Here is a 15514-nt window from a genome sequence, read left to right as displayed (position 1 = left end):
CCCCATCCCTGGCAGTGGTCAAGGCCAGGTTGGACACAGGGGCTTGGAGCAACGTGCTCTATGGAAGGTGTCCCTGCCCGGGGCAGGGGTTGGGGCTGGAGGAGCTTTAAGGACCCAAACCACTCTGATTCTTTGATGTGATGATGTGTAATGAGGGATGTTCAGCAGCCAAGCAGCAGATGTTGGAACGAGGCTTTCCCAAGGCCACCAGCCCTGGGAGCTGCAATTCCCACCAGCCAAAACACATCAGTTTCAAGAACTCTTATGTGAGAAGCCAACAGAACCCACCAGTTACCCAGGTCAGCCCTGAGACAGAGCTGTTTGCTGTGCTCACAGCTCCTTCTCCCTGACCCAAGGTGGCAGGAGGTGATGCTGGGTGGCACGGTTGGGTACAGACAACTCCAGAGCAGGACAAATAGACCAGAGCAGAGGGCAGGGGTGTTTATAATAGCACATTGCCCCAAACCACCCCCCTGTGCAGCGGGATCACAGGGAGGACTTGGGGCTGGTGTCAGGATGATGGAGCTCAGGGAGAAACCTCCATGAGATGTGCTCAGGGTTCGAAGGTGGGAATTGGGGCCTCAGAGCACACAGGCACCATCTTCTCCAGCATCTTCATGATGTTTGTGGCTTTATGTGCCCTCAGCTTCCAGCTGCTTCAATCCTTGCAAGGAATGGGGGCAGCAGCCTCCTGCGTGTGGGGTTTGCAGATGGGATTTGTCCTGTGGTTTGGGGAAGGCTAAAGGAGGGAAACCCCTTTTATCAGGAATGAAAGAACTGACTGAAAATACAGTTGGGAAGGAAAATACCCAACAGTGGATGATCCATGCACCAGTTTGTGCTTGTCTGCGTGGCTGAACATTGAATAGAGCTGCTGCTCCTCCGCTCTCCATCCTGGGAACGGTGCAATGGGGCCGGGGGTTTCCCTGGTGGAAAACAGGGCATCCTTCAGACTGGACTGCAAGAAATGCCCCTTCGTGGGGAAAAGCACGGTCCTGGGTGAAGAAAAGGGTGTCCTGGGTGTTCTGCAAGTGAGGAGCTTTCCATGTGCTGCTGCTCAGCACGTCCCCAGCACAGCTTCAGGCACTTCTGGAACTGGAGTCCCTGAGCTGGTGTGGTCGGGACCTGCTGTGCTCGTGTTTTCTGGCTTAGGGAATGAAGTCAGAGTAAGACAGATGGTTCTGTTGGTGCTGGAAGGTGTTTGGGTGTAGGAGGTTTGGGTTTAGGATCGTTCTGTTTCAGGACAGGCTGAAGCGTGGCTATGGATGGGCCAGGAATGGTCCTTTGTCTTTGAGCCGAGCAGGGCAGCCGGAGGGTCCCACATCCCCTTCCCCATCCCATTACGTGGTCCCCATTAATGCTCTGGAAGGTCATTTTGGGGTGGGAAAGCAGGACAGTGGGGACGTTGTTGTCTGCACCTGAGCTGGTGCTGGAGCTGGGGCAGTGCAAAAGGACCCCATCATAGAAGCATAGAATGGTTTGGGAAAGGACCTTAAGATCATCCAGTTCCAACCTCCCTGCTGTGGGCAGGGACACTTCACCCTAGATCATGTCACCCTAGACCCTGTCCAACCTGACCTTGCCGTGTGGTGGGATGTGAGCAGGTCCTGGGGCAGGTGTCCGTGGAGCATCCACACCCCTCTGCAGTGATGCCCATGAGCAGGATGCATCCAGCATCCCTCCAAGGCTGCCAATGCCCATCTGCATGGGGGTTTGCACTGGGGCTGGGCACTAGTGAGGGGTCTCAGATGGGATACAGGGACAGCCCCCCAGAAGAAGTGCAGCATGAGACCTGCAGTGAGGAGCATGGGGGCAGCTGGGCATCACCACCACAGTCCCAAGGAGCTCCTGCTTCCCCACGCAAGGAGAGGGGCTCGGGGTGGGCAGAAACGCCCTGGGGAGGCGCAGAGCACCCCAACACTCCCCAGCGCCTGCGCCCAGCGGGGCCCCAGCCCCTCTGCACCTCCACAAAGGGCTGGTTGTTGGGTGCGGTGTGAGTGGGGTGATCTCACGGCTCCCATCAGTGGGGCAGGGAGGGGAGTCCCCTCCTCGGAGTAACCCAGCCAAGGACAACATGAGTAACACCCTGCCACAATGTGCAGTTGTGACCAGCGGTGCCTCAACGGAGCATAAAGGAGTTCATTAAGGGGGCTCTGCACGGTTCCACAAACAAACCTCCTGTGCACAGCAGGGTCTGAACAAAGGGGCTTTATAGAGGCCTCCTTTAAAAGAAGAAGGAGGGGGGAGAAAGGCAAAAATTCCACATCCAAATCCCTGGTTTTCTTGTTTATTGTAACGCATTTTGCTTTGCTCCGCCTGGAAAAACGCACGTCAGTGGGAAAGGTTCTTCCCAGTGTGAGCAGTGCTCTCTGCAGCACCAACGTGAGTGTGAGCCGCAGGGAACACCTCTGCTGCAGGGCCAGACGCCCAGAGAGCAGAGACATCCCCATGGATCTCCCTGCCCCTGGGAGAGGAGAGGGGTGGGGATGGGATGGGATTTGTCCCTGCTCAGCCAGCCCCGTGTTCAGGTGGCTGCGGGATGCTCCTCAAGCCCCAGGATGGGCAAAGGCCAACACCTTTTGCTCCCAGCCCCACGGCAGAGCTTGTGGGGGGGTGCACACACTGTTCTGCTGGGGGGGGACCTCCTGGCAGCAGCACTGAGCACTGAGAGTCACAGAACCCCAGCCTGGTTTGGGGTGAAGGGACCTTAAAGCTCCTCCAGCCCCAACCCCTGCCCCGGGCAGGGACACCTTCCACTAGAGCAGGTTGCTCCAAGCCCCTGTGTCCAACCTGCCCTTGAACTCTTGGACCTGGATTTGGGGTGAGGCAGGTGGTACCCCAGACACTGCCTGGTGCACCCGTGTCTTGTGGTGGCACGTCTTTCTGGGCGCCATGTAGAGGAGGTGGCCTGTGTCCTTCCATAATGGCCCGTGGTGCCTCCAGCCACCACTGGGCTTTGCAGGCAACCGGAGCTCAGGGGTTCACCTGGACCAGCCGGGGGGGATGCAGCAGTGGAGGCCTCATCCCTGACAAGGATCAGAAGGTGCTGTCAGGTTACGAGGGGTGTCCAGTCTCCATGGGGCCTTACAACGCGATCCCATGGCATGGCCCAAACATCCCACCCAGCCCTTGACCCTTTATGAGGAGTAATTCCATAGGGTGGGACTCAGCTTGATGAAGAGCTGGTTTAGGGTTGGCTGGGTGGAACCTGCAGGACCCCAGGGGTGAGTGTCAGTCGTCAGGGGGGGACTGCTCCTCCTCTCCTCGTGCAGCTGGGGGCTCCTGGGGAGATGGAGGGAGCTGGGTGCTGCAGAGCTCCATGAGGAGCTGGTTCTTCACACAGCTGAGACCTCACCAGAGGATGTGGTGGGTTCAGGCAGGAGAAGACAAGCCCTGGAGGGCTGCTGAACATACAGACATAACATCCAGCTTGGGAAGACCCTGAGCTGGGAATAACTGGTGAACAGGGGTGCTCTGGAGCTTGGCCTCATCCTCTTCTCAGCCGGAGTTGCCTGGGACATGCTGGGAATGTCGTTGCTGTTTCTAAAAGACCCCCAGCTCCTTCAGTCTGTTCTCAGCCCTTGAATGACCACAAAGTGCTTTCTCTTCCCTAGACTGGTGGCTCCAATTCATCCTTTGCCTCTTGTTCAACATCCCTTGCAGATCCTTACGCCATTGTCTCCTTCCTCCACCAAAGCCAGAAGACGGTGGTGGCGAAGAACACCTTGAACCCCACCTGGGACCAGACACTCATCTTCTATGAGATAGAGATCTTTGGGGACCCCCAGAACGTGGCTGAGTCCCCTCCCAACATCGTGGTGGAACTGTATGACCAAGACACCTATGTAAGTGTGTTGGCATGAGCTGGACCTTCGTGCTGTGAGGGTGCTGGGGTAGCTGGGACAAATGCATGGCACCATTCCTGCCCTCTGGAATGCAACGCTGTGATATCTCTGGGTGGCTCAGACTCTGAACTGGACACCCAGGAGACAATAGTTCAGCAAACAGCTCTGTTAGTGATGTCCTTGGTGGCCCTCCTCTACTCGCCAAAGCTGCATCTACTTTGTGTTCTGCCGAGTGGCCAAATTAACCATATTCCTCATGGGAAAAGCTTGGGATGAGATTTAAAGCAGTCGTGCAAGTAGGGGACCAGACACTGCTGTTTGCTCAGCTGCCCAGAGGTATCCAAAGTGCCTTGTAGTGATGGCACTGAGGGGTGATGAGATAATCCCACCTGGAGTGGTGTGTGCAGTCCTGGTGTCCCCAACACAAGAGGGACGTGGAGCTGCTGGAGCGAGGCCAGAGGAGGCCCCGGAGCTGCTGCGAGGGCTGGAGCAGCTCTGCTCTGGAGCCAGGCTGAGAGAGCTGGGCTGGGGCAGCTGGAGAAGAGAAGGCTCCTCAAGGGGACACCTTAGAGCAGCTCCAGGGCCTAAAGGGGCTCCAGGAGACCTGGAGAGGGGCTTTGGACAAGGAATGGAGTGACAGGCCAAGGGGAATGGCTTGAACCTGCCAGAGGGGAGACTGAGATGAGCTCTGGGGCAGAAGCTCTTCCCTGGGAGGGTGCTGAGGCGCTGGCACAGGGTGCCCAGAGAAGCTGTGGCTGCCCCATCCCTGGCAGTGTTCAAGGCCAGGTTGGACACAGGGGCTTGGAGCAACCTGCTCTAGTGGAAGGGGTCCCTGCCCGGGGCAGGGGTTGGAGCTGGAGGAGCTTTAAGGTCCCTCAACTCACCCCGTGGCTCTCAGCAACCTCCTGGTCCTGTTTCCTCCCAGGGAGCAGACGAGTTCATGGGGCGCTGCATCTGCCAGCCCAGCGTGTCGCGCTCCCCGCGCCTCTCCTGGTGCCCCGTCCTCAAGGCGAACAGGAACGTCGGGGAGCTGCTGGCTGCCTTCGAGCTGATCCAGAGGGAGAAGGTGAACTTCCATCTGCCACCTCTGCAGCACCCGGTGTCTGGGGCTGCCCTTTGCTCCCAGTCGGTATCTGGAGGGGGTTTGGGAGCCAAAGCGCGTGGCTGCTCCTGCAGCACCCAGTGCTGGCCATCCACGGAAGGAGGCATGAATGAGGCTGCTGTTTGGTCCCAGCCTGGGTGGGAGAGACTCCTCATCATGCCCTATGTACTCCCCTGTGCTTCCCCTCCCTCCCTGTCCCCTGCATGCACCATCCCTTTGCCTCTTTCACCTCTGAGTTTCCACTGGCCCCAGTGCCCAGCTGCAGCCCCCGAGTGCTTCTGTGCCAGGGAAAAGGGATACACTGGGATGCTAAACTCCCTGTCCCATTCCTCCCTGCCAGGGAGGTGCTAATGGGGAATGAGGGTCCCACAGCTCCCTCCTTGGTCTCTCTGAGGTAGGTCCCAGCTCTGCTGCTGGAGGGATGCTGTGCATGATGCTGCTGCATCTGCCAGTGGTGGATTGAAGCCTTGATGCACCCGTGAGGGGCTGGGTGGACATCAGGGATGTCTGCTGCTGGGATGGGGCACTGACTCCTCTGCATGCAACCTCTTCCTCCTCCTCACCCCCCTCAGAAGCTACTGAACTGGGTGGGGAAGACCTTGGGGGTCCTCTAAGGGCTGTATTTGATCCTGGCAGGAGGCAGCTGGGTGAATGTCATTTCATTTTGCCCACAAGAAACCTGGAGAGGGGCTTTGGACAAGGGATGGAGGGCCAGGACATGGGGAATGGCTTGAACCTGCCAGAGGGGAGACTGAGATGAGCTCTTGGGCAGAAGCTCTTCCCTGTGAGGGTGCTGAGGCGCTGGCACAGGGTGCCCAGAGAAGCTGTGGCTGCCCCATCCCTGGCAGTGTTCAAGGCCAGGTTGGACACAGGGGCTTGGAGCAACCTGCTCTAGTGGAAGGTGTCCCTGCCCGGGGCAGGGGTTGGGGCTGAAGGAGCTGTAAGGTCCCTTCCACCCAAACCAGGCTGGGGAACTGCTGTTTCTCTGGCAGATAAAGCTGGGTGACACCCTGTGTTTTCTCTCCACAGCCGGCTGTGCACCACGTCCCTGGCTTCGAGGTAATGCCTTTCTCCTGTCTGCAGCTCCCAGGCTCTGCACCCCTCAACCCATCCCCTCCCCTGCCCCTGCTGGGTCCCAGCTCCACCAGCTCCATCTCTGTTTGCAGCCCTCATCCATCCATCCTGTCCTACAGACTTGGGATGAAGGAATCCCTTTGTAGAGATGCCAGTTTCCTTCAGCTGATGGTAGAGAGCTGCAGTGGGGGGGCAGCTCACTTTTAACCCACGAGACAGGGTAAATGTATCCCACCCCAGACACAACTGCTCAGGTGTCAAGCGCACCATTGTCCTGCCCTGTGGTCATGTCAGTGTCCCCATCACAAGGACTGTGCTTCCCAACTGCTCCAGTGTGTTTCTGAGCAAAGGCATGAACTGATGCTGGGTTGTAAATGGGATAAAGTCACCTGCACTGGTTTATTCTCCAGCCTCAGGGCTTTAGTGTGCAGGAGCTTGGAAAGCATCCTTTTAGTGTTCAGTTATCAGGTACAGTTACAGGCCCTAGGATGGAGGATGGATAAGAACTGCTCTAATGCTTTACTCTCCTTCTCCTCTACAGAATGAGCTGTCCTCTGCCCTGGATGAGGTGAGTCTACAAGCTTTAGTTGTCTCTTCTGCTTGGAGCTTGTGGAAATGGTGTCTCCATGAGGCAGCCTCTGCTCTTCACATGAGTCAAGCCAACAGCCTCAGGGTTTAGTAGCGTGGGTGATCAGCAGCAGGACAGGGCACAGGGGCTCCATGCCTAACCCAGGAGTACTTAACCTCTGTGGGATGTGTGTGCATGAAGCTTCCTGGTGTTCAACCTCTCCAAACTGAGCATGCAAGAGCCAAAATGCTGGGCTGACCTTTGGCTGCACCTCAAACAAAATCCCAGTTGAAAGGTTTTTAGCTTTCCGTGGGGAATTCACCATGAACTGGGGCATGTGTGGGGCTGTTCCAGCTGCTCTGAAGGAAATACTCCCATCGGGATCCTAAGGCAATGCTTGGGCAACCTGTCAAAGCTGCTACCCAGACCTTGTGCATCCCACAGAGCAGGTCACGGGCTGAACCAAGCCGTGGCAGGGCAGGCAGGGAGCTGAAGTAGGGGCACATCTATGTGAGTGTTGGCTTGGTCCTAGGACCCAGTTAGCCCCCAGGTCTGGGAGATGAGCTGGGGGTGGGATGTGGGGCATGCGGAGAGCTTGGCCGCAGTTCCATGGAGGGTTGGACGGGATAACCATGGTTTTGCCAGATGGGTTTCTTCCACCCAAGGAGCCTTTCCTGACCGTGTGGGGCTCATCATTGCGCTCCATGGGGGCTGAGGGGGCTGAGCTCGTGTAATCATAACCATCTCTCTGCTCTTTCTCCTCCATTGCTTGTCACTGCCATGTCTGGATGGGGCCCTCCACAGCTCTGCGCCCCTGCCTTGTTCTCCGAGGGGCTCCTCCAATGGGTACCTTCCGCGTCCAAACACTTCCCTCTCCTCTGTTCCTCTGCCTTTGCCCACAGACCAAGCAAAGTCCCAACAGAGGCTCTCAGAGAGACCAGCTCCCTCAAACCCACCTAGCTGCAGGAACCCCATCTAGACTGACCCACGGAGGCTGCATCCCAGGGAGTGATGCCAGCCTGAGGTCTCCATGCCCTCAGCAGTGAATAAGAAGCCTCATGGAGAATGTGGTTCATACAGGCATCATTCAGGCCCATGATGCATCCAAACAGGCTGGCACCAGACTTCCTTCTCCTGCCTTTCTGTTAGGTGCAAGCAGAAGTAGCCTTTTGGGGCTACATCCCCTCCAAGCACTGGGATTTGAGCCCCTCTTGAAACAACATGGCCCAGCTGCGAACTCAAAGTGGGCGATGCTTCCAGCCTGGTTTGGCTGGGTTGGTCTCTGTTGATTTTGCCCATCTCTCTTCCAACACTGTATCAAAGGCAGGGTTGGACTTGATGATCTCCAGAGCTCCCTCATTCCACCCTCATTCCCTCTGACTTGTCCTTGTTCAAACCATCCCAGCTGCCAGCAGACCCAACAGGTCTTCTCATGGATGGCTTCTCCATCCAGCCGGCTGTCTCTGGGCTGAGAGCTGTGTCTGGGAGTTGCTTGTCCCCCCCATCACCTGGAACCCTCCCTCCTCCTGCCTCCTCCCAGGTCTCACTGCTCATTTCTGTCCCAGCTGGTGAAACCCTCCTTGCTGGTGCATTCAGCTCAGCCCCGGAGGAATGGCTCCTGGTGTTGACAAAGCAACCAGGAGAGCAGCAGGGATTGAGAAGGGTTTAGGAGTGGCTTGTCCTAACTGAGTATGTTGCAGTGTTAGGAGCCAGATGTGCGCTGTTGCCTCTCAAAGCTGCTCTTGAACCTGGAGAGGATGGAGGCAGGAGCTCTGTCCCCAAGGCTTTCCCGTCTTCCCAAAGAGATTTGCCAGAGGATGGAAGGATTGGATGGTCTCTAGTCCAGTGGCAGTAAGGAAATGCAACACATGATGTTTGCATCAGTGAAGATTTAGAGAAAGTAAATCCCTTTTTGGGAGCAGACCATGCAGCAGCTCAAGGGGCTGTGCAGAGTTTGAGCCTGCCTTGGGGGTGGGAGGTGGGTTCGTGACATCTGCATGGGCTTTGGACAAGGGATGTAGGGACAGGCCAAAGGGAATGGCTTGAACCTGCCAGAGGGGAGATTGAGATGAGCTCTTGGGCAGCAGCTCTTCCCTGTGAGGGTGCTGAGGCGCTGGCACAGGGTGCCCAGAGAAGCTGTGGCTGCCCCATCCCTGGCAGTGTTCAAGGCCAGGTTGGACACAGGGGCTTGGAGCAACCTGCTCTAGTGGAAGGTGTCCCTGCCCGGGGCAGGGGTTGGGACTGGATCAGCTTTAAGGTCCCTTCCAACACAGACCATTCCAGAATGCTTTATCTGGCCCCTCTCCTGTGCCCAGCAGCTTGATGGCTGCCAGTTATGGTTTATAGCTGAGCTGTGGTATGAACAACAGTTCCTCCTGCATCTGGAGGCAATGTCCACCCTCCATCCCGCGGTGTTGCCCACACTAAACCACTGCTTTTGAGGAGCTGGTCCCAGCATCTCACTGTGCCCAGCTCAAGGAGCTGTATTTCACTAATCACCCCCTGCTGCTGCTTCCTCCGCTTTCCTCATCCCTTGGTCCCTGTCTCATTGTGGTCCTGGTGTGGGATAGATGTTGTTCCACCCCTTCCTCATCCAAAGGAGCTGAACGCTGGTGGAAGGCAGATCCATCTGGGTTCCCTGGGAAGGGCTCAGGGGTTGCTCTCAGCAGTAGATGTTTCCAGGGTCAGATTAAAGGGGGAGAAGCCGTTTGAAGCACATTCACCTCCCAACCCTCATCTCCTCCCATCCAACTGTCCTGGACTTCTGGGGGGAGATGAGTTGTGCCGGGGAGGAGAGTGGTGGGACACAGCATCTGGAGGGGGAGGCGATGGGGTTGGGGGCCCCTGCCATGACCTGATGTGTCCTTTGCCTCTCTGCTCCTGCAGTCCGAGGACTCAGACCTGCCATACCCCCCACCCCAGCGAGAACCCAACATCTACATGGTCCCCCAAGGAATCAAACCAGTCCTGCAACGCACGGCCATCGAGGTGAGTGATGGGGAGCACAGCTTATCCCCTCATGGAATAACCCCCAAACGTGTGTCCCTGACGGGGAGGTGGGATCCAGGCCAGACCCTGGGACTGCACCCTCCTCCTGCTGGGAGCTGGTTCTGCTCATGGGTTATCAGAACAGTGTTGTCTCACTGCGGAGATGTCTCACCCAGCAGATGACTTCTACAGCCTGGACCACACTTGTGTTTTAGGACAGGCTGCCTCACACCACGGTGATACTTGCCCAAAACAGAGGTGCTCCATTAACAGATAAGCAGTTCTGGTGCATTCATAGAAGCACTTATTGTGTGACCTGGCTTCTCCCAGCTTCACCGTCCTACGTGGTTGATTCCTCTCTCCTTCATGGCTGGGTCTACCTCCATTGCTGAGAAGCTCCATGAGAGACCTGGAGACGGACCTTTGGCTCAGTCTTTGCTGTTTGTTCCCCTCAGATCCTGGCCTGGGGCCTGAGGAACCTCAAGAGCTACCAGCTGGCCAGTGTCACCTCGCCCAGCCTGCTGGTGGAGTGTGGGGGCCAGTTCGTGCAGTCCTGTGTCATCAAGAACGTCAAGAAGAACCCCAACTTTGACATCTGTGTGCTCTTCATGGAAGTGGTGAGTGCCCTGCAGTGATGGGGTCACAGCAGAGCTGCTTGGGAAGGACCTCTGAGGGCCCGTAGCAAATGCATCTTATGGTGAAGATGCACTTGAGATGCACCTCGGATCCTGTGTCTGTTCTGGGCCCCTCACTACAAGAGAGACATTGAGGTGCTGGAGGGGCCAGAGAAGGGCACCGGAGCTGCTGCAGGGCCTGAAGCACGAGTGGGATGGGGAAGGGCTGAGGGACCTGGGGGTTTAGTGTGGAGAAGAGAAGGCTCAGGGAGACCTTATTGCTCTCTGCAACCACCTAAAGGGAGGTTGAATGAGGTCGGGTTGGGCTCTGCTCCTAAGGAACAAGGGATGGGACAAGAGGAATCGGCCTCAAGCTGCCCCAGGGCAGGTTTAGCTGGAGCTGAGGAACAATTCCTTGCCCAGAGGGTGCTCAGGCATTGGAACAGGCTGCCCAGGGCAGGGCTGGAGTCACCGTCCCTGCAAGTGCTCCAACACCATGTAGACGAGGCCTCAGTGCCAGGGGTTGGTGGTGGCCTTGGCAGGGCTGGGAATGGTTGGACTGGATGATCCTGAAGCTCTTTTCCACGCTGGCTGATTCCACGTTTCTGTGCTGAAGCTGACCCTGCTGCTCAGCGTGGGCTCCCTCTGGGGCTGTGCAGGGCAGCTGCTGCCCCTGCCCTGTGCACTGACATGTTCCTGCCCTCTGCCCACAGCGTCTGCCCAAGGAGAGCCTCTACAGCCCCCCCATCACGGTCAAAATCATCGACAACCGCCCGTTCGGGCGCCGGCCCGTGATTCCACGTTTCTGTGCTGAAGCTGACCCTGCTGCTCAGCGTGGGCTCCCTCTGGGGCTGTGCAGGGCAGCTGCTGCCCCTGCCCTGTGCACTGACATGTTCCTGCCCTCTGCCCACAGCGTCTGCCCAAGGAGAGCCTCTACAGCCCCCCCATCACGGTCAAAATCATCGACAACCGCCCGTTCGGGCGCCGGCCCGTGGTGGGGCAGTGCACCATCCGCTCGCTGGGGCACTTCTACTGTGACCCCTACCAGGAGGACACCCGTGGTCCCCAGGAACACACAGGTATGAGCTCCGGGTCACTGTATGTGATGCTTTCTGCTCTGCCCAGCTGTAGATCTGGCTCAGAAAGCCCAGGAGATGCCAAGGAGGAGTTCGGTGCTGGGTTGGTTGGTGAGATGGGCTCCAGGCGCATGAACATGAGCTCTGGTTGGGGTGAAGGCTCTGGGCAAGATGCAGGTTGATCCCAGGGTACTTTGGGGTGTCTGAGAGCAGGATGTCCTGGTCATGCTCGTGCTTGCTCTGGTTGCAGACGATGTGAGCCTCACGCCCAGGGATGACGTCCTCATTGACATCGATGACAAAGAGCCTCTTATTCCTGTCCAGGTATGGAGAATATCCCACCAGTGGGAAGTGGGTGTCTTACTTCGTACGTTGTGGAGGAACTTACACTGTGTGATGCAGATGTGAGGCCATGTCTGGTTGTAACCTTGCTTTTGCAGCTTCCACCTCTGTTTCCACCCCCTCTCCACCATGTCACAACGACCAACCACAAACTCACCCTCCACCTCTACCCTTAGTATGAGATGTCTTTGCTTTTGTAGGGAGACACAAGACGTTCTCTCCATGCCAGGCTCTTCCCTTCACACACACGCTGTGTGTGTTGGATGCTGCAGCCTCTGCCCAGCTCAAGCCTTTCAGGCTTTGGGTTAAGGAAGAACCAGGGTTCTGGCCAGTTCCCAGGAAGAGCTGTGGCCGTGGGGCTCAGCCTGTTGTGGGCTTGACTGCAGCTGGCCCTGCTCATGCCTCCCTATCCCAAGCACTGATGGGATCCAGGTTGGTGCTCCCAGGCAAGGTCACCCCATGGTGAGGCACATCGAATGGGCTGGCTTTTTGGGTTTCCCACCAGCCAAGAGGTGGGATGTTCAGCTCAGCTCTCTGGCATCTTGTCAGGCATGCTTCAGGATCCATTAGGAACTGGAGAGCGGAGCTGGAAACCTTGGCCCAAGTGAACAAGTGTCACTGGAAGGAAAAGCAGCTCCAGCAAGAAACCCCTCCTGGTGACCCATTTGGCTTCCTGTTCACTTGGCATTGGTGGGTTTGTCTTCATAATTTACAACAGTGCTTCAGCTTCTATCAGTGAAGTAACTGGAGCATGTCTAAAAACCACACCGAAACCAGGCTTGGAACAGGCACCTTCACTTCTGCAAGTAGGAAAAAGCCCTTTTCCTAGTCTAGTGTGGAAGCAGCTTGGGAGAAAAGTGAGGGAATAACATGCACAGGAGGGATGAGCTGCAGGACCTGCCCTCACCCCTGATTAGCTGCGTGATGCTGGGCAGGCGATGTCCCTTCGCTGCACCCAGGAAGCTGCTGGCACCCGGCGCCTCCCAGGGCTGCACTGGGCATCATTTCTTCTGTGTTAATGGAAGGACCTACCCAGCTTTCAGGTGGCTTTGACTACGTATTTTGGGGGGCATATTCATAGAGTCATCATGGAATGGTCTGGGCTGGGAGGGACCTTAAAGCTCATCCAGTCCCAACCCCCTGCCGTGGGCAGGGACAAGTTCCACTAGAGCAGGTTGCTCCAAACCCCAATTTACAGTTTAAACTCTTCCCCTTTATGCTTTTTTTGGGGTCAATTTTCAATAAAACTGGTGTTTTGCAGCAAAATAACAACCTTCAGCACTTCCAAGGTGCAGTTTTGCTCTTTGGGTGCATTAGAATGACCATCCCCACGTCGTTCCTCTGCTGATGGCAAACCCATGTGTTAGACACCGCTGATTTTCCAAACCAGTTCCTTTCCTCCACCCTTCCTCTTCCAGCGCCATTTCCCACCCCTGATGTTTGTATGTCTGCTCCAGGGTTGCTCCTGCTCCTTCTCCAATGACTTTGATGAAGGTGGCAAAAGGGAAATGCAATTCCCTTTGGGAACACAGGGGTTTACAAAGGGAATTCATGGGCTGCTTCTGGGGAGGTGATTGGAGGAAAACGTCCTCCCATGAATTCCCTTTATAAAGGCCACAAGTGAAGGTTCTGCTGGGTGCAGAGAGGGGGATGTGGCCACGGTGGGACCCTGTTTGGGGCTGATGAGGAGCTGGGGTCGCCTATGATCCGATGCTGAAGGTGCCTGGCCAAGGTTGTGCTGGATGTTCACGCTCTGTGGGGCTGGTGGGACCCTCAGTGTGCATCTACAAACCTTGGGTTAAACTGGAGGAAGAGTTTAAGCGGGAGGTGAAAAGGTGGGAAGGGAGAGAGGGACATGGCAGAGCCAGAGCCCTGCAGCAGAGGTTCCACAGGAGAAGACGTGGCCATTTCTTGACTGCAACAACCATTTCTCAAACAGAGCACCCTGCAATGGGTGGAATTCTTCACTCTGAGCCCAGACTCATCCTTCTCTGTTTGTTTGCCTTTCACTGCTGGGCTTTGTGTGGGGAGCAGAGGAGGGAGCGTGTTCCTGGAAAGGCAAAGGAACATTCCCATCATCTCCCTCCCTAACGTCTCCGTCCTGGCTCACTGCTGTTCCTCCCATGCCCACTCTGCTGGTGATGGACACAAGTTGGGGTGGGCTTTGCTTAGTGGGGGTCCCTCCATCCCTGTCTGCTCCCCTCTGGAGCCAGGTTTGAGGGTGAAGGAGGAGTCCCAGCCTCCAGAGGCCCTCTTGTTAGTTGTCCTTGGGAAAAGGGATGGATGCAGGGCCAGGAGCCCCTGCCCAGGGCTGCAGCCCCTGTACTGCGCGGTGACCTTGGAAGCAGGACCAGGATTGTTCCTGCCCATGCATGTACACATGGGTGTGCCTCACTGTGTGGCTCCAAAGCCTTTCTCCCTCCTTGCCAAGCCTGGCTTGGGTCCCTCCCCTGGTGGATGACTAGAACAAAGGATCACTTTGTTGTCCTCATCTGAAACAGGGAAAACAAACAGACACAAACCCCCCCTGCTCTGAGGTTGTTGAGTGTGTTGTCCATCGCGGCCAAGTGGGGTGAGAAGTTCAGCCTGAGGTCTGCTTAAAACCACTCCATGTGCACATGAACCGTGGAAACATCATGGGTGCTGAAGGAGAAGGAAAGAAGCTCCTAGAACTTGTGGAAAAGCCATTTTCCTATAGCAAGATCTCCTGACCAAGCTCTTCTAGTTTGCTGCTCTGGGAGATGCCCATGGAACAGGGATTTGCACATGCAAGAGGCTGCTGGATCAGTCCTTACTCCTTGTATCCCATAGTCTCCCCTTGTTCTCTATAGTCTTTCCTGGGTCCTCATCCCTGTGGGAAGCAGATGAGGAAGGAAAAACATCTGCAGCCCAAGGAGTGAGCAAATGTTTGTTCCTTCTGCTCCCTGATAAACCAGTCACAGAGGAGCTGTCTCCATAAAAAGTTACCTGGGTGTCCTAGAGGGCAGGGACACCTTCCACTAGAGCAGGGTGCTCCAAGCCCCTGTGTCCAACCTGCCCTTGAACACTGCCAGGGATGGGGCAGCCACAGCTTCTCTGGGCACCCTGTGCCAGCGCCTCAGCACCCTCACAGGGAAGAGCTTCTGCCTCAGAGCTCATCTCAGTCTATTAACAGCTCTTCTGTAACATGGGTTTTACTCGTGTCCCTTTAACACCCCATTTATTCTCTGCACCCCTTCAAACCCAGTCCCATTGATGAACGTCAAGGACAACCCAAACCCCATTCTCAAGGATGCCTTGTGCAGGGAAACCTCAACCTTACAAGCAGGGGAGGGGGAAGGTGGCACCACTCAGGTTCATTCATTTTATTGCTCCTAAATTGTGCTTTTGCTGATGTTTAATATTTGTTTCTCTAACCCTCATTTGAATTTGTAGCTTGCAGAAGGTCTGACCAGCTCAGCTTTAATTAACACACCAGCTTCTTGGGCCCAACCTCATGTATGTATTGCTTAAGTTCTAACTTACTTGCTTCCTTAATGGTGTTTATGAATGATCAATGTATATGTGTGTGCATGTGTGTATATATATATATATATATTTAGAGATCTGGTAAAACTGAGGCATTTTGTGAAAGATCCCCTTGAAAATGGCAATTTCACCTTGCTCAGGTCCATGTGCACTTCAGCCATCGCTTTGCCTTCATGCCAAAGACATGAGGTGGGTTTTGGGATAGGGATGAGGAAGTTTCCTCCCTCTTGTGTGGCAGAATTACAGACGTGCTGGAGCTCAGGTGTCTTCCTGAGAGGATGCTTCTCTATCCATGCAGCTCTCTGCAACTGCCTGGCAGGAGGATGGAGCCAGGAGGGGGCTGGTCTCTGCTCCCAAGGAACAAGGGATGGGCCAAGAGGAAGTGGCCTACAGCTGCC

The 15514-nt window shown here is 56.0% G+C and overlaps 1 protein-coding gene across 1 annotated transcript in view; it reads left to right on the top strand.

Annotated features, from left to right (window-relative positions):
• LOC104405562 (dysferlin-like) overlaps positions 1-15514 on the top strand; it is a gene marked incomplete at both ends in the record, with an annotated part of 55720 nt that overhangs the window by 20162 nt on the left and 20044 nt on the right. Inside the window, 9 exon segments of the mRNA XM_010014302.1 lie at positions 3664-3845; positions 4771-4911; positions 5977-6006; positions 6563-6589; positions 9476-9577; positions 10033-10194; positions 11105-11270; positions 11518-11591; positions 15024-15086. Of these exon segments, the coding sequence (XP_010012604.1) occupies positions 3664-3845; positions 4771-4911; positions 5977-6006; positions 6563-6589; positions 9476-9577; positions 10033-10194; positions 11105-11270; positions 11518-11591; positions 15024-15086 (947 nt within the window).

This window comes from Nestor notabilis, unplaced genomic scaffold (assembly GCF_000696875.1).
Source record: "Nestor notabilis isolate BGI_N333 unplaced genomic scaffold, ASM69687v1 scaffold9705, whole genome shotgun sequence".
In the NCBI taxonomy this organism is placed as follows: Eukaryota; Metazoa; Chordata; class Aves; order Psittaciformes; family Psittacidae; genus Nestor; species Nestor notabilis.
The sequence above is the reverse complement of the archived record's forward strand: the minus strand, read 5'-3'. Positions and strand labels throughout refer to the sequence as shown.